This window comes from Leuciscus leuciscus, assembly GCF_965113295.1.
Source record: "Leuciscus leuciscus genome assembly, chromosome: 25".
In the NCBI taxonomy this organism is placed as follows: domain Eukaryota; kingdom Metazoa; phylum Chordata; class Actinopteri; order Cypriniformes; family Leuciscidae; genus Leuciscus; species Leuciscus leuciscus.
In genome coordinates, this window is record NC_138724.1 from 22,710,248 (window position 1) to 22,733,317 (window position 23,070).

The 23,070-nt window shown below is 37.7% G+C and overlaps 1 protein-coding gene across 2 annotated transcripts in view; it reads right to left on the reverse strand.

Moving 5' to 3' along the window:
* The window catches only part of agbl1 (AGBL carboxypeptidase 1), a 206,172-nt gene that overhangs the window by 138,718 nt on the left and 44,384 nt on the right, over positions 1–23,070 (reverse strand). Inside the window, exon 2 of one of the 2 annotated variants that reach the window (XM_082160183.1) lies at positions 20,929–21,081. In XM_082160183.1, the coding sequence (XP_082016309.1) occupies positions 20,929–21,081 (153 nt within the window). Of the gene's footprint in view, positions 1–11,398; positions 11,784–20,928; positions 21,082–23,070 lie in introns of those variants that run through there. The other variant, XM_082160184.1, reaches the window with a different exon arrangement.

Below are 23,070 nucleotides of genomic sequence, written 5' to 3' on the forward strand. Positions count from 1 at the left end.
TTCTCATTCTGTTTACGCCAAATTCTGACTCTACCATCTGAATGTCTCAACAGAAATCGAGACTCATCAGACCAGGCAACATTTTTCCAGTCTTCAACTGTCCAATTTTGGTGAGCTTGTGCAAATTGTAGCCTCTTTTTCCTATTTGTAGTGGAGATGAGTGGTACCCGGTGGGGTCTTCTGCTTTTGTAGCCCATCCGCCTCAATGTTGTGCGTGTTGTGGCTTCACAAATGCTTTGCTGCATACCTCGGTTGTAACGAGTGGTTTATTTCAGTCAAAGTTGCTCTTCTATCAGCTTGAATCAGTCGGCCATTTCTCCTCTTTTTTTGTGTGTGTAATTATTATTATTTTCATTATAAAAATAATAAACTGCTAAAAAAATATATATTTTATATAATCAAAGAATATAAGAAATATATTACAAATAATAATAAATTAAATAATAATAAATCTAGATCTCTGGAATTGTAGAAAGTATTTGAAGTATTTTGAACACTATCAGCTGTGTGTTATTAGTTGTAAACAAAATTTAAATTAGTGATCCCAAACAGTTGTGTGTTTTGGGTAACAGGTTGAAGCCCGACACCAAGGGACCTAGACCTTTCCCCAGGCGTATACTGATGAGCTGACACAGGACATGCTAACAACAGCTCCTGGTACAGCATCCGTCTTCACCTCTGTCCTGTTCCCAGTGACCCGGTCAGTCATTATCCGACTTGAGATGTATTTCGCAAGTTCGGGTTTCAGAGCTGTGAGTTTCCACCCCTCCATTTGTTCCCAGGCTAAAATAAGAATTAGCAGCTCTTGCTAATTGCAGCTGCGATCAAGGCCTTAGGATTTCATCTTAGTGCAGCGCACAAGCCCATGAGAGGTAATTGGTTATGACAAGAATCTTTCTGCAGTTTATAGAGATCGCAAAGATATTAAAGACCTTAGGTTTTTTCTCCAACCACCCAAGATAATTTGTTTCAGGCTTTTATGGTTTTTTTGTTTGTTTGTTTGTTTGTTTTTTGGCCAACTCCAGGATTGTTCGGAAACGTAATTCTCATCTGAATCGAGTTTTCAAGGAGGAATTGTGCCAAATTAATTAAAAAAATGTTTTTTGAGTACTGCTAAGAACTGTAGAGTTACAATTTGACACTTTGCAGTAATTATTTGGCTCAATGGAAGCTCATTTGCAGTTTGTATAATGCATGAATGAAATTACATTGCCACCATGCCACAGTTATGGGAGCTTATTAGAAGAGAGAGAAAAAAGAGAAAATCTAAAGTCTAGCTGGGTAAAATGGACCATTATAATGAGAGCAACATGCTTTGCAAAACATTCAGTATGTTGGAATATGATCTTTTGACCGACCAAAACAAACTGTTGTAATTTGTGAATTAACTCCCATCAGAATGCACTGGAAGTTTATTGCAGAGGAGGCATGGACATTTTCTTTTAAAATCACCATGAAAGACTGAAAAAAACATCTGAATAGGGTTTAATATCATCAACTTGGCCATGAAACTAATGGTGATAAATTGAGTTTGTAATGGTGATAAATTGTTTGTAATTTTACAAAATGTAACATAAATAAATAAGGTATATAAATGCACATTATGGTTTAAGAGTAACATGCCTTGTTTCATCACTAGAGGGCAGTATATGAAACATGACTAATGCCACAGTGACAAAACATAATGGAGTATTGTCACATCAATAGTTTTTTTTCCCCATAGATATTAGCAACAAGAACAGCATGAAACATTTACAAGAAACTGTCTATAATTCATCAAATAATAATAATAATAATAAGTTGTAGACAGCATAAGAAAACGAACATCTGAGTGCAGCATTCCTCAGATATCTGGACAGTTTGCCATCAACTCTGACGCATCCCGAGCAAAAGACTGAACTAATTAGACGATGGTGCGAGATGTTCTCTACTCGCATCTTGCCCCCGTAGCATTACTCAGCATTTCCCTCGAGTACGGAGCTCTATTTAAAAACATGTTTGACCTTCATGTTTGACTAGACTAAATAGTAAGAGGATTAAGACAGGGGGAAAAAACACCCCTTCCTTTGCCAATCTCCTCCCACCCAATGCTAATGTTGTCTTTCACATCTTAGCCTTTTTCATCATCTGTCATGAACAATGACCGATGACCATTAGTCAAATTCAAAGGGGCCTGGGACAAAATTTGTTACATACGTGAAATGGACCATGACAAACTATGGAAGTCTGTTTCCTCCTGAGATTAAAAAAAGGCCTAAGTCACAATTGAAAAGAAAATCTGAATCCAAATCTAAAAAGTCACATTTAGTGCATAGAATACTATATTAATTACTGCTGATTCAACCTTATAGTTGGTTATTGTATTGTACTGTATGTGAATATGTATGTTTAGTTACGCGTTGTCATATTAACAACTAGCTAAGTCTCACAAAACTGGGTTCACAAGGTCACACTTACATATAATTAAATAGAGTAAAGGTTATGTGTATTTGGCGTGCTGTCTGAGGGGAGGGCGCCGAACTCGGAATTTGGCCCGAACCCAGAGTACTCCCCCCATCCCAGGTTGGGATAGGAATAGTTAGAATTGAGGAGATGGGGTGGTGGAGTGATGCTGGAAAACTGTCATGGAACAGAGTCTGCTGAATATATACTGATGATCATTGAGTAGTTTAATGAATGTACTCCTCCCGTGTTAATTAGGTTAATTATTTGAACGTGCTCCTCCTGAACTTTATTAATAAAACATAATTTAGTGAGCGGTGCAGGGATGATGTCAAAACCCAGATGACTAATTCACCATTTCCTATGGGGTTTTATAATTGTTTTTAGAGTAACTCAGAGTAAAATAAGGTCTGTGGTAAACATAACGAAAATCCCATAGGAAAATCTCGAGGGAAACAGTGGCGAATTAGTCTCAGACATAACCATATAATGAGTTTCGGTTCAGTGAGGAAGTCTGTTGTGTACTCTTTATCTCTGAACGATCCACTGACTGATTCTGATTCAAACCGCTCAATCACAGGCCCGTTCCCATTCAGTTGGTTCACTCGGTACAACACATGACTTGTGGCATTTGCTGAAGACACCTTTATTCACACCTGAAAGGCCAATGATCCCTCCAACCCGATACATGTGTTGCACTTCCGGGAGCACTATCGTTCCGCATTCGAGCGGCATGTAGCGTGTGCTCGGCAGGGCAGTGGCCCCGGCCATATAGTGTATCTGTATATTTAGCCATACTGTGAATCTGCGCCAAAGTCCTGTAGAGTTCGATTGAACACACATCAACAAATATGGAAACTACACTACGTCCCCTACTTAGCTGGTATAATGACAAAATGGATGTTTCGTGGCGTTCCTTGGAGGGAAATCTAGTTCTTCCTCTGAAGTTAGATGAAGTTTTATTTGCCAATATTCCTCCAAAAAAGTGTACGCTCCGTTTCGGTCCTTTAGTGTCACACGCTCTGTTGGTCTGGAGAGCAGCAGAAAAAGCTTGTAATATCCGTTCTAATTGGAATCCCTACTCTCCTATCTTTAATAATGATGGTTTGCTAATTGGTAAGCGCCCAATAAAGATTGGCCAGTGTCGACAGTGGTTCGACAAAGGAATTCACTCCTTGGGTGATTTAATGGGTGATAAAGGCCTTCACTCCTTTGAAGAACTTTCTATTCAATTTAACCTTCAGAGCTCTACCTTTTTTTTTTTACTTACAGTTGAGGGCAGCCATGAAGGCTTATGGGGTTCCTTGGTTGGCTCCTCTTAAAGACCACCCTTTACTTAAAGTGTTACATGAGATTCGGGGAACAAGAGGTTTGGTTTCTAAATTATATAATTTTTTTCTGGAAAAAATGCATCCTCCTCTGACAATAGATTCTTCATGGCGGGCAGATATTCCGGACCTTTCCCCCAGCTTTAATTGGGACAGTGTTTGGGTGATGGTAATGCATGCCTCAAGGAATCCGGATCATCAACAAATCCAGTTTAATTTTATTCATAGGACTTATATGACTCCACGTAAACTCTATAGTATGAAGCTTAAACCTGATCCTAACTGCACACTGTGCCATACAGGGGAAATTGGTACCTTTTTTCACATGATTTGGGAATGCCCTGGGGTTGCTTACTTTTGGAATATGGTTAAAGAAAGTTTGTCCACTTTATTGAATGTTTCGGCCCCTTTGTCCCCATCTGTTTTTATTTTAGATGATCTTTCTGATATCCAACTTAACAAAACTCAGAAACGAGTGTTTTTAGCTGGTTTGACAGCCGCTAAGAAATTAGTAGCAACGAGATGGAAACCTCCACATTCTCTTAATAAGCAGTATTGGGTTCTCACATTTATAGATGTGGTGTATCTCGAATTGTCCACTGCACGCATTCATGGCGCAAGAGAGGACACCATTAGACTCTGGGCCCAAACATTGGAAAAACTCAAGGGTTTACTGAGTTGAATTAATCCCCCCTCCCCCTCTCTGGTTTTATGGTCATTTTATTTTATTTTTATTGTTCTTGTTCATCTGGTTAATTATTATATTTTTTATAAAAAAATTTTTTTATTTTTTTATTTTTTATTTTTATTATTATTATTAATCATATATTCCAACTGTCGTAGATTTCTTTCAGCCCTATTCCACTCTTTTTTTTTTCTTTTTTTTTTAATATTTTCTAACAATTCTAATAATCTATAGTACTTATATATTTTTGTGTATATTTTGAAGTATATTATTCTGTATGTTTGTTTATTTATTCATTATATATAATTTTTATGTATCTTTGTTATCCCACTGATATAGTGCCCTATGTGTATGTATGTGTATTATTATTATTATTATTATGTGTATTTATTATTATTATATATATATTTTTATATTATCTTAATTATTGATTTATTCATTTTTATTTATTATTATTTGCAGCCTTTTTTTTAATTTTTTTTTATACTGGGGTAACTGCTGATTGTTTGTCTTCGATATGTCATGTTTAAACGATGTTAAAACAATACAAATTTGATAACAAAAAAACAAAAACAAATATGGAAACTACAAATCTGCTAAAGACGATTATCAAGCTTCTTATTTAAAGCCATATATGGGCAGTTACATTGATGTTGATGCACATACTGTATGTGAGCAATATATATGGACATTTCTCTCAGTAAGTGCTTAGGGAGGATCTGGTTGACATCTCTGTCATGCAGACAAACCTGAAATGAAAGGTTGGGATTATCAGTTCAACTCCTACTGTGCCGAAAAGGGCACGATGAAGTTCACGGCACACTGTGTAACTTGTACTAAGCCGCTGGGAGTACAGCAAGTGCCAAAGACCGAGGCCAAACTTCGGCGCTGAGTCAAGTTAAAGGACACAAGTTCATCCAGATACATTGGCATATTCATATATTGACAAATACATAACGCAACTCAAGCACATACACAAAGCAACTCCCACTAGGCATGTCGATCATCAATCATCAACAGAGGATTTATGGAAAATCAGCTTTCTCATCGATAACATTAATCAACTTAGTGAAATTCCAGCACTACACCGGATCAAAGGTAGAAGCCTATATTGCATGTCAGTAACTGTATATGGTTTCTTAAAATAGTTTGGCAATAGACTTGGTTACTACACTACAAATCACAACATAAAGAGTTGATATTCCATTCTCAGCACTGATATCCAAGGAAGAAACCCAGCCATTCACTTCACACCAGAATGATAAATTAGGAGTCACCGAGCTGTGGCAGACAGATGGAAAAGAGATAAACCTTTGCGGCGAGCCAAATGAGCCACTGAGAGAGAGAGAGAGAGAGAGAGAGGGAGAGAGGGAGGTGTTATGGCTTGTGCGTACATTGACATTTCTCTGCATTACTGTATTATAAATACAAACAATAAATCCACAGTTTATGTAAATCCTACATGCAATAGGTTTATTTGTTTATTAGGTAGAGATGCATTAACTCTGAAAAAAATATTGAAGCCACTAATATTTAACTGATGATTTTCAAATTAACTTTAATATCTGACAAATAGCCAATATTATATTAAATATGTATATATTTCTTGGTTATATGAAAATTAAGGGAACATTCCATTTTATAATTTTGCCAACATTATGGGAATGTTACTTTTGAATGTTCTCTAAATGTTCTGAAACTAGTAGTAACATTAAAAAAAAACAGACTATTATTCAACTAAAATGTTTCAGAAAAAAAAAAAGATCCATGAACAATGAATAAATACCATTTTTGTGCTAAAGTTTTGAGAATATTAACTTTAAGAACAGATAACTTTGAAAACAAAACATATTAACATTACTGGAAGAACGTTTGTTCATAACTTTGAGAGAATATTGCTAGAAGTTCTGAAAATGTTCCCTGTTTACTGGGTGTATGGTATTAATATATTTCCTGAACTGTAAACAATGATTTCCAAGATTAAATTATCTAAGTTGATTTGACAAAAGAAAAAAAAGTTGTTATAATTTTGTTCAGATGAATGAATTTTAAGGCAACCAGGTTACTTACTTTAACCAATAATTTTTTTTTTTACAATTTATTTATTTATTTAATTTATTAAAATTATTTGAATATATAAATGGTTTTTTTTTCTAATTAAACTGCACTAAATTAATTCACTTCATCGACATCCCTAGATTATATGCTCTAAGCTCTTGCCATTTTTTTTCATTTGTGAATTGTTACTCATGTACAGTATGTCAATATGTTGCAGTATACGAGTTTGCACATGAATATATAAATGTTTGCGTTCCATGTCTTTTATCATCAGCAGGTCATGAATGTTACAGGCAGTCATGCTTCACCTTTGACCCTCAAGGGGTCACCTTGGTCAAAGGCTCAGAAACGCACCTGCTTAAAAGGCCAGCTGCTCATACCAGATTTAACTTTATTGCAAACCGTTCAACCCTCATGTATGCCTATATGCAGTGTGCCTACAGTATACTATACCCAGATTGAATTTGACTGTTCCATGCCTTGTTCAGGTTTCTTCCAAACCAGGATCATAATCTTCCAGATAAAAGGTCATATAGGCTATTAGGTCTTATATTTAGAATACAAAATAAAAAAAAACTGAGGAAAATTATCAGTTGCAGTGTCTAAGGCTTGATTACAAGGTCTGTGTAATAGTGAACAAGTCAGATATGTAGTGAAAACTATAATTATATAGCATTTTAAACTCTTCACATTAACAGCTGATAGGGCATATATGAGCTGGCCCTTCACATAAGAATTACACTCATCTCCTATTAAATAGCAGCTGCATTATGTAGACATAATTATGCCATTGACTGCTATTAGGTGACATTTGGATTGTAATTCAGAGTAAAATAAGGTTTTGCTCTCATTTAGAGGGGAGTAAGAGGTAAGTCTATCCTGTTCTGACGTATTTCCTATTCAAACAGGAGGTAGGGGCAGAACAAATTACACATATTGTCCTTTTTTTACAGCCAGTTGCCTTTAGTTTATGTTCCTGCATAGAAAAGCAAGGAGGACATACATTTCCACCAATTCATATGCTGCTTAAAATGTGCTTAATTAGAGTACAAAGCTACTTTTGAATTGCAGCTAATGGAGAGAAAAAACAAGTTTTTCCCAAAATAGGGTGGTTTCATTCTTCCAATGGGGCTAAAGCTAACCAGCTAGACAAGCAGGGGTGAACCAGCTAAACCCTGCCCCCTGGTCAGAAGCATTACATACAATTTCATTGTAGGGAGCATTTTGGGGGCATTTAAGGCCTACTTCTGCGTCGAACTTACGCCGTAGCTACGTCGTAGGCTGTGTTTAGCGTGCGTACCCTTCGGCGTACCCTGACGCGCACCTCTCCAAAAATGTAACAACGCGTCAATTCTACGCGGACGCAAGCGCTGTGATTGGTCTGCTAGAACCCCTCCCTCGGGTTTCACATGGTCCCTCTGCATGAGTATAATTGCGCGTCAACGCAGACAACGACGCAGAAGTATAAATTAAAACCAACGCGTTGCCTACAGCGTAGAGGCTCCGGCGTAGGTCCGACGCAGAAGTATAAATAGGCCTTTACACGACACTGTTTTCAACTAAAAATGGAAAACTTTTAATGCGTTTTGCCCATTCAGTTACACAACAACACCATTTTGAGGGCCTGAAAATGCAAACTTTTAAAAATGAGTTTCAAACTGCAAGTTCTTGAAAACTACACCGTTATCGTCTCTGTGTAAACTACAAAAGGTGAATTAGTGAAAAAGGTGACGTGATGCACATCCGTATTACGTGTTTAGTCTATAGGCGCGCAGTGTTTCATCATAAAATGACATCGACAACAATGTGGTCTGGCAGCATAATACAACGTTTTTAGTTGTTTTCAGTGATCGTTTTAACAACGTTGTCATCTGTACGTGAAGAACACAAAGGAAAATCGTTGTTGTGTAAACGCACCCTTAGAAACATGATGAATCATCAATGGTCCATTTTCTAGAGAAGAGAGACTGTAGATTTTAAATGTGTACATCTGCTAAAGGTTTTAGGAAGACATTAGCATATAGATGACCTCAAAGCTAACATACATGGACACAAAACACTCTAAATTTTGGATTCATGAAGTCTGTAAGGCTTTGAGGAATAATAAATCCCCTGAATAAATACAAACACACTTCTGTTGGGCTTAAATTGTAAACTAAATGTTTAAGAAACAGATTACTATTGTTAGCTGAAATTGTGTTTTACAACCAAAAGTTTACCTCAAGGCAAATTATTTATTTTCAAAAAGCTCTGCAAAATCTGATGATTCATTTCTTCCTCAGTTCAAAGCACAACAGCATTTCTTGGATCAAATCCAGCAATTACGAAATGAGGAGGAAAAAAAGAAGATTTTCCAGTGTCTCATTCTACCAAATTGACTGTTCCCTGGGCAACGTTTCATTGCTTAGCAACTGTCACATCTGATATAACATGCTTCAGAATAAATAAATCTAAAACACGACTTTCATACTTTGACAGCTTGGATTTTACCTCGAAGCATTTAAACAAAGGCTGAAATAGAGCAGTTGTCAAATTAATGTTTCATACAATAATTATCACGAGATTTAGTAAATTAACAGGACTAGTCACAGACCACCTAACACCCCTCTAAACCATATATATATTAAACCTAATATATATATATATATAGTCTTGTGAATCATTTAGAATCCTTTTCTGACCATCAGTAATCAGTCTGAGAACCACTTCTCTGTATTAATGAAAGAATGCTAGTGTCATTAGTGGTCTTAATCACGTGCTATGCTCTGCCAAGTCATTTTTAGAAACTTTTAAAAGTCCTCCGTGCACAACATAGCTAGTGCCATACCACTGCCATGTTCATTCTATAAAAGCTTCACTCAGTCCTTAGTAATGATTCCTACGTAGCACAGTGGGAAATACAGACAGATACCTTAGGTGCCAATGAGCTGGTTACTAAGAGTCACTTAAAGTTCTACCAAAAAAAAATAAAGTGGGAAAAGTGATTTGGCTAATCATTGGAAGAATTATTAGCTGAAAGGTAACACTCCCGGCTCAGGCTACAATGATAAATGTTCATGATGGGGTCAGATGCTTGGTCAGAAGTTGAACTGCCAACAGTTCCTTTTGGCTTCCTCCTCTATGGGTAAACCTTTTAAGATGTACGCCATCTTTAGGTTTAACTCGCACGCTAATCAACTCCACAATATTTCATTAGCATTTAGCTGATATTTTAAACGGCAACAGAGCCGATATAAGGGTGTTGCATTCTTGTTCTAATCCGTTTTTTTGTTAGGTATTCTAAAAAAAATAGCAATAATAAAAAAAGCAATGTTAAATGGAATCCCCTATGCCTTTGGGAGCCAACAAATCCAAGCCATCTCCATTAGGGCAACAGCTGCTGATTAAAACAAGCACCATGAAGGGTAGGTAGAAATGGCATGACTTATCCTTGAACTTCAGTGGGAAACTAGAAACCCATGCATTGAGAAAGAAAATAACAGCAACAACCAGCAGAGTCGCTGGGTTAATCGTGTCCACTTGAAAAGTGGCATTAGCACAACGATAATCCGCTATATCAAAAATAAACTCAATTAGAGATGATTATCGCATTACTTTTTGTACAATAGAGAATTATAATGTTTTTAAGGGGCAAAAGTCGGACCGCCATTATCTAGGGTTTAGCCAACCACTATCAGAAAACATTCTGCACAAAAACAATGTGTATAACGTACTATTTATAAAAAACAGTTTGACCCTGAAGTCCCCTAGCAGTGTTCAGAGTAACTGACACATCAGCACTGCCCGCTGGGTTTTTGGCTTAATCTCCCTAAAGCCTCTAATGGCACGGTAGAATGAACAAATATTTAAATGCCTCGGTGGATACAGCCACGGCTAAAATTACACAGAGGGGGTCATATCTTTTTTTACCAATATTGTTGAAAAGTGTAAACTAGAGTGCCACACATTTACACAAACACATACTAACATTCAGTTCTATAACTAAGAAATAGCGTCAAAGGTTGCAGATATCACATCCCCATAAGCGGCAAGGTGACTTCATTACAGACAATACCACTGAATCCCTCTCTAATCCCGACAGACAAGAGTCTATAAATTATAACCTACACCTGTGGGACATGGACTTCCTAAAGCCAGAAGAGCTTTAATGCTTTCATTCTCTCTCAATGGCATTCTCCTGGCACAATGTGGGTAGTGACTGTCACTCAGCAGTGGTACTCCTCGTTTAGTTACATAATACCATAGGATAAATATCCTGACGTTTGAGAGGCACACTTATGGATCGTGAAAAACAAGATGGTGGGGGCAAGGAGGACAAATATTGAAAACTGCTGAGTTCACGGTTGAGGCTGCAAGATAAAAATAATGTCGATGGAAATAACTCATCTCTCGTCTTGAGCTTGGTTAAAAGAAAAGAGCAGGTGGGACTTGAGACAAGTCCATGTGGTTGCCCAGAATCAATGAGAAGAGCCAAGATCAAGATGGCAGAGACAAGAGCTCCGCCCAACCCACTGACTCACAAGGCAGTGCCTAAGCACACATGCAAATGTTTGAGCGTCAACAACAGTACGACTACATCAATCGGGCTGAGTATCTCGATAATCAGGCATGAATTTCAAGGTTGACTGGTGCATTTTGTAAATGTACCCTGCGATCCTCAGCAACAAATCATAGTTTCATTGATCGCTCTATCAAGACTTAAAAACAAAAGGTACATCAAGCTCATGCAACCTGGTCAAAAGCAAAAGACCACTGCGTGCAAGTAAAACAAGTCATTTGCTTGTGCAAGCTCCAGTGTGAGCTTTCTTTACACGCAGCATGCTCTTGCCAACTGCAGGACTTGATGTGCATTCAGAGCATTGCAGAGATTCATCTTCTCGCTTACCCCCATTAGTGAGGCTTCCACACTGTTTCAACGTCGCCGTCCAGGTGAAGTGACCCGGCTTACTGTAGCTGTACATCTTGGGATGGTCAATAGAGTCAGAACCAAGTACAAAAGTATAATTGCCAAAGAATAATACAATGTGCAAGTATTTCCAATATAGATTCCTGTCTGCTTCTACCTACTACCACTGCCTCTAGCCCACTCACTGAGTCCTGAATTTAAGGGTCGCACCTGGCCGTTTTTTAAAAGCCCCCCTCCCTTTGGGTAAACTCCCCAGCTGGATTCCGGCCTGACAAAAAGTAACAGGGGCAAATGTAGAGGCCGGTGGGATGTAAATCAGTCCAGGGTGCACAAGTTGTCTAGGGTGGTGTGGTGGCTTTCTGTGTGGGGTTTGTGTTGTGGTTTTATGCAGCTTCTTCAGACAGCTTATATATGGCAGGGTTTATAAATGTGTGTGTCAGTGTGGTTGCATGGGCGGTAGACTCAGAAGCTGCCAATGGAGGATGTCCAAACTGCCTCTTGATTTGTCTGTCCACACCAGACAATATGAATAGCATGTTATGCCAGGAATGCATGAGTGAAAATAAACCCTATTTATGCAAGCATGCAACGGGCTCCCTTTGATCGGCATGACACAAACGCTAACAAGTATACTAACCATGTTGTCCACATTTAAGGTTACTTATTCTTCTCCCTCAAGCTCTGATAAACTGCATCAGAACAAAACAGTTGTACATCACCATCTAAAACCACCATTGGCGTTAACTTGGTTGCCAAGTTCAGACAGTGATGTTTAGTTGCAACAATCACAGGAACTTCACTTGGTGCAAGAACATTAGCCTGCCAAGATGGAAAGTGCACAAAATGCCACAGCTAGGCATGCATGGGAAGCTCAGAGAAGCATATCTTGTAAAGACGGATGCCTACAACTACAAATTTACGACTGCTTGGCCGTCTCCCAACCTTTTAATTAACACTTTACATCAGGAGAGTGACTCCTGCTTGCTGCAGAGCTTGTCAGAGGCCCAAATCTCTTCTGGTCTCTAGGTCTTGTTTTCCAAGCCTCTTACTTGAAGTCCTTACATTTTGCTCAGGTAAAATGTGGATTTCAGTTGAGTTTCGCGATTTTTGGGATCCACCTTTAGCTTAGTTACCTTGAAAACACCAGCATACTTGCATGGCATTAAGGCATACACAAAAGATGACATTTTGAAAAATGTCCATACAATAAATCCATTAGGGTTGTTGTTTAGATCTCATTGACTTTCAAAATATGTTCTTTGTGTTAACAGAAGAAAGACATTCATACAGATTTGGGACAACATGAGGGTGAGTACGAAAACTTTCATTTTGGAGTTAATCCCTTTTAGTAACCTAAGCTGCAAGACCTAATTTGTCCAACAGCATCACATGAAAAAAACAGAACGGTTGGCAAGGTTTATGAGCAAAGTTTTGGTGTTCCCACTAGGCTTCTTAAGCTGCTAACTGCCTAGCAAGGTTGTGCACCATTTAAAATTTAATTGAGAATGCCTTTTGAATTTGAATTGAGGCAGCAAACAATATCCAGAAATGCAACTTAAATGTGAATGCAGGAAGAATTACAATGAATGGAAAGTCAATGAAATTATTTAAGGAAGGACGGATGGACAGATAGATAGATGTAAGTTAACATTCATAAGTGCAGAATGTTGAAGCTCTTGTACCAGTGCAAATGAGACATGCATAATCTATGGTTGTGTTTCTACCGCTTCAAGACCTACCAAAGGGAGCAGAAGATGGTCTTGACAGGCATCCAGCTTCAATGGTACAAGCCTGGGACCTGAGGCGGTTTTTGTAGCTATTGTTTATCTTTGAGAGGGGCAAAATATATATAGAGAGCTCAAGGTACACAAGCTTGCTCGAGAACAAACTGGAGGTTCAAGGGGCTTATGAAACCACAGGTCCAGTAGCCAGCTGGGAGCAGTTTAATCCCAGCCAAAGCAGGCAGAGCGTAATCATATTTTCTGGGGATACCTTTCAGCAGACCCCATCAAGTCCCTCACAGAGAGCTTCAACTCTAAAACAACAGAGAACACTCCTCCTATTTCTCCCTCACCTTCCCTGTGGCATCACTCTTCTTACACATGGAACAGCACTTTGCTTGTTCTTCCAGCATTTTGAGCACAAAAATGTTAAATAAGTTATCAACCCGAGTGATGCAGGGCACCTATGACAGACTTCTATGCCAAGCTCCTCAAGAGGCCCATAAATAAATAAGAGCAGACCTGAGGATACTGGGAAGAGTTAACATCTCAAAGCTGTCAGTTAACAATCCATCTTGAAATCTTGATGTGAACCATTCCCAAGTTAAAAGCAAATATAAACATTTTTCCTCATGACTCCTCCATTCCTTTTGTAAAACACTCCACAAACAAGCTCCTCAACGTCAGTCGTTTTGGTTTACAATTTTGGCATGATACAGAGAATCAGTAGCAAAAACATTGTTAGAATCTCTGTGGTTCAGTGAGGAAAAGAGAGCACATGCAAGCATTTGCTTCTTGAAATCAATAAGTGAATGAGAAAATCAAGTACACAGCTGGCGTCAGGAAATTATTGATGAACTGTGTGGGCTGGATGTAATCCTTGAAAGTCTCACCAAGGACACACTCTAAACGATGAAGCCAAAATAAATTATTGCAGTCCACCCATGGACCCAAGCTGAACATTTTAAAAGCAAAAATGTTGTAACAAATTCATTTTAATAAAACACTACTTGCAAAACTCAATGTGCACCATTAACTACACATGATCATTTGAACAATCAGTCATTAACTTATTTGTTTTAAGTCTCACAAGACTTAAATTGAACAAAAAACATCAGTTTGCAAACTGATTGCAGCTTTGCCACTGGAGAAATGTTATACTGTATGAAGACATGCAAAGAAATACCCTTACAGTTCATAAAACAGGCTGTTTTAATGTTCACAGTTCATGAATTTAATTCTAATGCTTTTGAAGGGGGTGGGCTTGATCAAGTGATGACAACAATGCTTTAATTTCACATCTGAGGCCAATTTTCATTCCACGCTTAGACCTTCTTACAGGGGAATTACGCAAATGTGGATACTGAGACCCTTAAGCAGACATACTTGTCATCTAGTGCGCTTAGCAAAAGATAACCTTGGTATGAAATGCACGTAGACAGACATCTCCAGTTGCTGGCTCCCACCAGTTAATAGATTAAATTTCTCTCAGGTTTTAAGAGTGTCTGATTGTTTATTTTCATCTGATAACCACGGTAAAGTGAGCGAGCAATATGGCAGTAATCACAACAAATCCAACGAGAGACATCTCAGTTTTTTATCTCAAAGGAAACTGAGGTCCTTTGCTTATGATTCTGTGTGAAGCTATGGGTTTAAAAGCCTTTTTACACCTCAGAGTAAATAAATAGAAATAGAAATAAATAGAAATGCGACTTTATGCGACAAATATGCGACAATTACAGTGTAAATTCACAAAATTATTCAGTCAAAATTATTTATGATCATTAAAAAGATTCAATTATCTTGTAGTCACAATTGTTTGATTATAATACAATCTACAAGTCAATTGTGACTTTTCTAATGGTATAATTGCAGCTATTATCTCACAATTGCAACTATTTTTTATATATCAAAACTGTTTCATTATTGTGACTTTATTTTAAACAATAAGACAGAAAAGGGCTTCAATACATGGGTCACTGTTGAGAATATCTTGCTATAATTTTTATATAAATAAAAGAGACAGCTATGAATAGGGAAAAAATAGAGGGCCCAAGTTCAATTTTACAACTTTCTCTATTGAAATTATCAGAAAAATCTGTCAAAATGTTTACTTCAAAGCAGCCAGCGATGCTTAATACACTGCTGATCATGAGTTTAATCGCCATCTGCAAATCTCAACATCAAATTAAAGAGGATGACTCATTCCCTCATGGTCCACTAACTTAAAAATACCACGTTAAGCATCTTTTCTTGCCATTAATGGTATTTTTGGAGAGAGACGTGATCAGAGGGCACAGCGTTCACTGCCAATTTCGTATCTCCCCCTTTCATCAGGGCCACAGTGGACACAAAACTCTTTTCCCACCTGTCCTGCAACCTGAATGGGATGTGCATCGTATATTTTGTTCCCAACGCAACAGGACCTGCGCTTTGGAAGTATCCCGCCACGGCCAGGCTCAGGATTTTCCACTGGGCTCTTTTGTGAGCCAGAAAGCCTGACTGTCACTCAAAGTGCCGGCTGTAACATGAGCAATCGACCAAGCACTGGCACTCGCATGCTGGGGATGTCTGAAATAGCACTTTCCATAAAACATGCAGAGAGAGGGCAGTGAAATCTGACCTCAGGATCGGCTGCCAGCTCTCCCACCCCACTCTAATATCCTTATCCCCACCTACTCAAATCCTGCACCAGCAACCTCACAATAAAAACGTAAACATGTACAGAGAGAGAGAGAGAGAAATAAAGGGAGGGGGGAAGCCAAGGGTCTTTCTGAAATTTCATCAGTCATTTACTGCAGCTGCAGGAACATAAATATCTGTTTGGGGGAGGGGCACATTCTACACAAAATATTATATATCCATACTTTTCAGTAACGCAACATCTGCATGTGAAGCCCAGCTATTCACGCAAGCCAAATAATATAAAATTATAAAAATTATAAAAAAAGAATAATATAACCTAAAATGGTTATAAATACTGCCCGGCCAAATTTTTGTTGTTGTTTGGATTTAAATAGGCAAATGCCAATGAGTCTATGATTGGGTCATTATTGCAGTGATTATTAAGTTTTTAGCATGTTATATGTTTGGCAACAGTTCTTCTAACTCTAATTGATGTGTGTAGCTTTTCATTTCTTAAACAGCCATGTAGGAAGACACATCATGGCCATATTCCAGGATGACAATGTCAAGATTCACATCTCAACAAAAAAAAATCACTGCAATAATGATCCAGTCAGAGACTCTTAAAGTCCCCCTGTGGTGAAAATCAAGGTTTTAAAGTTTTATGTCTATGTGGTGTTTTTAATATGCTTTAAACGTGCAAATGCATGAGTCAACACCATTGCTGAGTATTTTCAAAAATGCGGTTTTAAATCGTTGGTGTTTCTGACGTCACAAACTACCTTGTAACCAATCAGATCAACGTGTGATCGTCAAGGTGCGAGTGAGAGGAGGCGGGGCTCATTTGCATATTCATAGAACTGCATATACTAAATGAGGCAAGGGTGTAGAGTTACATTCAAGCTATTTTAATGCATGAAGATTTTATTTATTTTTTTCAAGGAAAAAAACATTTAAATATGTCATTTTGGTGATCAAAGATGAGTTTTAAGGGGTAAAATTATTGACTACAGGGAAGCATTTGCCTATTTTCATCCAAACAGCAGTGTGTGTGTGTGTGTGTGTGTGTGTGTGTGTGTGTGTGTGTGTGTGTGTGTGTGTGTGTGTGTGTGTGTGTGTGTGTGTGTGTGTGTGTGTGTATTTATATATATATATATAATCTAGGAAGATACATTATATATCTCCCCCTTTTTTGTGTGTGTATATATATATATATGTGTGTGTGTGTGTGTGTGTGTGTGTGTGTGTGTGTGTGTGTGTGTGTGTGTGTGTGTGTGTGTGTGTGTGTGTGTGTGTGTGTGTGTGTGTGTGTGTGTGTGTGTGTGTGTGTGTGTGTGTGTGTGTGTGTGTGTATATATAACCAGCTGAGAGCCACGTTGATTTATACCACGTGTTTTCTTCTTTTTTTTTTCAACAATGCATGGCTTGTTATCTCCCTCTTGTGGTCACACTGTACCTCACATTCTCATAAACTACAGGAGAAGGATGTCATGACAGCTCTTGACATGGTCATGACAGCTAATATCACACACTCTTGACTAGTCCGAGAGGAAATGGCATTAACATGTAAACACTATTTACATGCATTATAGATTAATACACTGCTGTATTTAGCAGTCTGTAGTATTTCAACCCAGCTCATTTAAGACTTTATGAACTCACTGGCCAGTATAAGCAGGGCAATTAACTTCAGCAGTAATCAGAGGAGATATATGCAGACGGGACACATTGAGTTATGAGATACTCGTAGGGAATGGGAAGACCGGGTCTCGGATTTACAGCCACTGAGTTCAAACAGAGTTTAATTTACGTTAATAAAGTTGCTTCACTTGAACTGCGACTCTAGGGAAATGATAAGAAAAGACGCACATGCTGCCTCACATAAAACACTGTAAGAGAGCTTTTACATTGTTCATATTTTTTACAAAAAGAAAAGAAAGCTCATAAATTCCATCATGTTGCTTCACAAGCCAGGAGTCAATAGCCCAATTTTGCGATACGGCCCACTATTTGGGCATTATTTTTTTTCAACCAAATTTTAAAGTATGTGTTGTTGCAGATATAAAAAATAAAATAAAATCAGAAATAAAAAGTGTGACAACCAGTCCTCCCCCTTTTTTCTAAATATTTATCTATAAAAATTCTATACTGCAGCAAACACAGTTAAGATTTAAAGGCAGAAAACTATCCTCATCGGATTACATCCTCATTAACTCTCATCTTACCCTTACCGGATGATGAAAGATAAAAGGGAACAGATGTTACGAGAGCAAAATGAATTTCTGCATTTCAGTTTCACATCTTATGTGATGTGAAAATCTCGCAGGCATGGTTCACTATTGCAAAACCTTCTGCTTTCATGGCTGACCGTCAGGAATTACTCTCTAGCCGTAAACCAGCATGATCAGAGCAGAGGAAATATTGGAAAGCTGCACAGAACAATTAAACAAGTGTTTTTCTGGATTCTTAAACCAACAAAACATCTCAAAAGCAAACAGTTATAAACTTCACAACCACAACAAAACCGCAGGTTTACATGGACAATGTCTTCCAGACCTTCTGCACTGGATGCTCTGTGACTGTGAGCTGTTAAGATGTAAAAATGGCAAAAATGACCATAGACATATTACTGTAATCTTCTGAAGTCATATGATAGTGTGAGTTGAAGACTAAAAGTTTGGCTTGTTATGGCACTTCTTTGTTTTTTTGAGCTTAACAACTTTGGTCACCATCCACTTTCATTATAAGCAGCATGAATACCATCTCTTTCTGTGGACTGCGGAAGAAATAAAAAAAGTAATGCTGTTTTGAAACAACATGAAGGTGAGTAAATGACTATACGTTCTGTTACTACACGCGTTCTGTTACAAGCGTAATACATATACCATAATCTCTCAATATTTATTTTTCCTCTTTTGGAAAGTCATGGACACACTATCATGAATGTTTTTTTCTTTTTGACGCTGGAGCAAGTGGGAATATATATTTGTTCACATTACACGTTTACCCAACTACGAAATTCCACTTTTGAGAACCCATATTGTAAAAAGGGTCCATTCATGTCACAGTATTTCAGATATAATCATTTACCTTATAACTAATGTACTTGGATGAGAGCAACAAACACCATTTTTAGTCACATGCTTATTAAATGGTTTTAGGGCTATTTAACTATTTAGGCCGGAGATTCCGAAACTATGATACCTTCATATTGTAAGCTAATATTTCAATAATTTAACAATACTTTTGTGTTCATGGTTCTCTGATGTCGGTTAATGGCCACATGGCATGATGTACTGCATCTGGTTTGGAAGAACTTGACTGACCCGCACAAAGCCCAGACCTGACTCCCACTAAACACCTTTTTGGGATGAATTGGAACAACAGCTGTGATCCAGACCCCATTTGCCCAAAATCCGTCCCTGACCTCACTGAGGCTCATGTGTCTAAATGGGAATGAATCCCTGGAGTCCTGTTCCATCATCTAGTAGTGGAAAACCTTCCCAGAAGAGTGGAAGCTGAAGAAAGACCAGCTCCTCAAGCCCATGGTTTTGAAATTTAAAGGGATAGTTCACTTTGAAATTAAATTTTGGTATGTTTTAGCTTACCTCAAGGGCATCCAAGATGTAGGTGTCTTTTTTTCCGCAGTAGTTTCAATTTTGATATTTTTAGGTCAAACCGTTCTTGTCTGTCAGTCATTTAATGCAGGTCTATGGTCACTGTCTCAAAGAGCATGCACAGAGTCCAAATTAAAACAATTCCCCGTCGTCCAAATTAAACAATTCCCCATCGTAAGTACACATTGATGGCCTAAGACACGAAACGAGCGGTTTGTGTGAGAAAACGAACAGTATTTATATCGTTTTTACCTCTTGTACACAGCCATGTCCAAGTGATCTGAGAGCGCGGGCGGGTATAGATATATACACTAGAAGTCGCCTTGTCTACGGCAGTTCATTGGAACGAATGTCTTTAAGGCGACATCTAGTGTATATATCTATGCACCAGTCTGCGTACACATCAGATCAGATCACTTGGACATAGCTGCGTATAAGTGGTAAAAACGATATAAATACTGTTCGTTTTCTCACACAAACCGCTCGTTTCGTGTCTTAGGCCATCAATGTGTACTTACGATGGGGAATTGTTTAATTTGGACGACGGGGAACTGTTTTAATTTGGACTCTGTGCATGCTCTTTGAGACAGTGACCATCGACCTGCATTATATGACTGACAGACAAGAACGGTTTGACCTAAAAATATCAAAATTGAAACTACTGCGGAAAAAAAGACACCTACATCTTGGATGCCCTTGAGGTAAGCTAAAACATACCAAAATTTAATTTCAAAGTGAACTATCCCTTTAACAAGCACATATGGGGATGTTGTTTAGATGTACTTTTAACCTTCTATTTATGTTCCCACATGACAAAACACCTTATATCTGCCCAGAACTACTAAGCACTTTTCAAAATTTATTAAGAAATAATCATCTGGTGCCAGATCACAGTGTGTCCTCGGCACATTATTCCGTTTCAAGGATAGCGTAGATGTCTAAATATAGGGCTTCAAAACCACAACGGGTTCATCTGGCGCTTCGTTTGCTTCATCATCATCAGCTGAGGGAGACGCAACGCCATTAGCACCCCTCGCCCAAATGAACTGTCACACAGACGACAGCAACAAAGACAGCAGACGCTGTGAAGCTTCTTACACATAGTTAGGCTCATATTTGTGCACTGCAAACCTGTCTACTGGATGTTTTTTTGAGAAAACGTCATTTATATCTGTACAAATATCTGATTTCAAAAGACCGTCCAGTCAAATAAATACCTTATTGAAAAGATTCTTGTATGAATGATTTTGTGATCACACAGAACCCTAAACTGTAAAAAAAATAAACAAGTTATCTAAAAATATGGTAAGGTAAAAAATACTTTTAATGCAAAATAATCAACCTAACTACATTAAACTGATTACTATACTTTTCAGTGTAAAAACATAGTGTCTGGTTTGCTACATCAATGCAACTTTATCTATATTATTGCATATTTTAAAAATACATTTAATAAAAAGAAGCATAAATAAATGTATTAAAAAAAAAATCTCTTATATTGCATAAATGACACAAAAAAACAAAACAATGAATATATTATACTTACTACTGGTTAAGTGTTGTCTCAGCTTTCTAACCAAAGATGATTTGGAAAACGTCCATGGTTGGGTGGCCTGTGCAGAGGCATCAGGTCCAGGCTTGACATCACGCGTGTCTTCCATGTTCAACTTGCGTTTCTTGCGAGAAGAAGAGAAACTGGCTAGAAAGAAATGAAATGGCCTTCAATCAAATCAGGTGTAAAGACAAGTCAGTGCAGTCAACCTCTGTCTCATAGAAGCCTCTTTACAAACTGTTCCACAGCAAGAACATTTCATTTGAAATTCACAGCACCACTCGTACGTCATGTGGTCAGATTTTACTGTTTGGCAACCAGTGCAAATGGACAGTGCAATTTACATAAAACCCAGCACTGCTGGAAAGTTTACGGTGATCTTCTAATATCAGTAGGATTACAGTCTTGCTATTTTAGGGGGCATTTGTCATCATGGTGGGATAACCCAAGGGCTCTCCTGTGACCCTCTTAGTGGCCAGCTGCATATCTTTGGTGCATAAAGTTTAAAATGATGAGGGACATTACCATCTTCTCATCAGGGTCATCCATCAAGTGGACCCCACATGAAATGTAATGCCCACGATGATAAGCCATCTTTCAAAAGACACATTACAAAAATTGAGATTTATTACCAGTTCTGAATGCTTTTGAATGGTGTTCTGTTCACAGACAGACAGACAGATGCTTGTTGGCCTATTCATTGCTAAAAAATACAAATATTATTAAATATATATAATCCTCCTTTTGGCAGTTGGCTGTCCCTGTCTGGTTTAAAATGGCACTTATTCATCATGTAAAATTAGATATGTCTTACATGGGTGTCCTAAATCTTTTTTTACCCCAGCAAAAGCTGCTGTAAGCACTGCAGTAAATCTGTGGCTTTATTAGTACTACGATTTCATGATCTGACTCCTAATGACCGCAGCATATGCCGTCAAAACTCTGCCAGTCTTGCATGTTAACACAGTAAAGATCAGCACATTTCTTTACAAAGAACCTTTGGTCTCAGATTAGGTTTAGACATCTAATGGAGGATACTCCCTTGGTGATTTTGCAGATGGAACATATTTAATTATGCCCACCAATGAAATTCAACCATCTCTTTAGCTAAGCAAGAGACAAGGCAGTGGTTTCAATGCACTGGCCCAGAAAATGCATTCAGACTCGAATCGAAGTGAACTTGATCGTATTACACATGCTTCAGCAGCACAGGGACAGACTTTAAAAATTCACAGGCTGATGAACCCAGAACACCAAGAGATGGAATGCAACCAAAGAGTTATCATTTACAAACAGACCATTAGCACTGACTGTGGAATAAAAAAAATTAATAAAAGAGAGCAACCAAGTGATAATAGACATTCATACATACCAAAACACACACACTAAAATATTGATCATTAAAATAATCCCCTGCTTGCAAATTTAAAAATAAAAAAAATAAAAATGAAGTATATTACCATTGGGAAATAAAAGTAAACAAACATAAATAATAGCATTAAAATATAAAATATTATATCTACCTCAAGGGTTTTCAAACTCATAAACCCTCAGGCCACAAGGAGCACGATTTAAGATCATTTTACCCACAAAAGTAGGGGGTTGTGTCTATGTTTACAGAAGATGTTGATTTAAATATATTTAAATATGTTTGTTTAAATAAATAAATAACTTTAAGAGATAATTTTTCATATACATTACAGTGACAATATAAGTCAGTTGTTTAACTTTAACTATATTAACTTTAGAATATCACACTGGGATTTACATGAAAATAGGCCTTTACAGTTTGAGAAGGACGAAGATTAATACTGAATGCATTTAATACCTATAGTATGCGTTCACTTCAGCAGGGCCCATTAAACTTTTATTTTGGATGCATAATGATGGAAAATTGGAACATGCCTCTATCATCTGAGAGGTCAACAGAGTTCAAGGTACAGTATGTGTTATGATTTATCATAGCTATGAATAGGCTTTAACAATCCCACTAGATGGAGCTAAAGGCATTGCATTTAAAAATCTCAATTTACAAGTGTATATATATTTACATGGATAAAATAAAATACATGGAAAGGGATAGAAGTACAGATAGCACTAATTCTGTGCCTTATGAACGGCTTGCTAATTCTATAA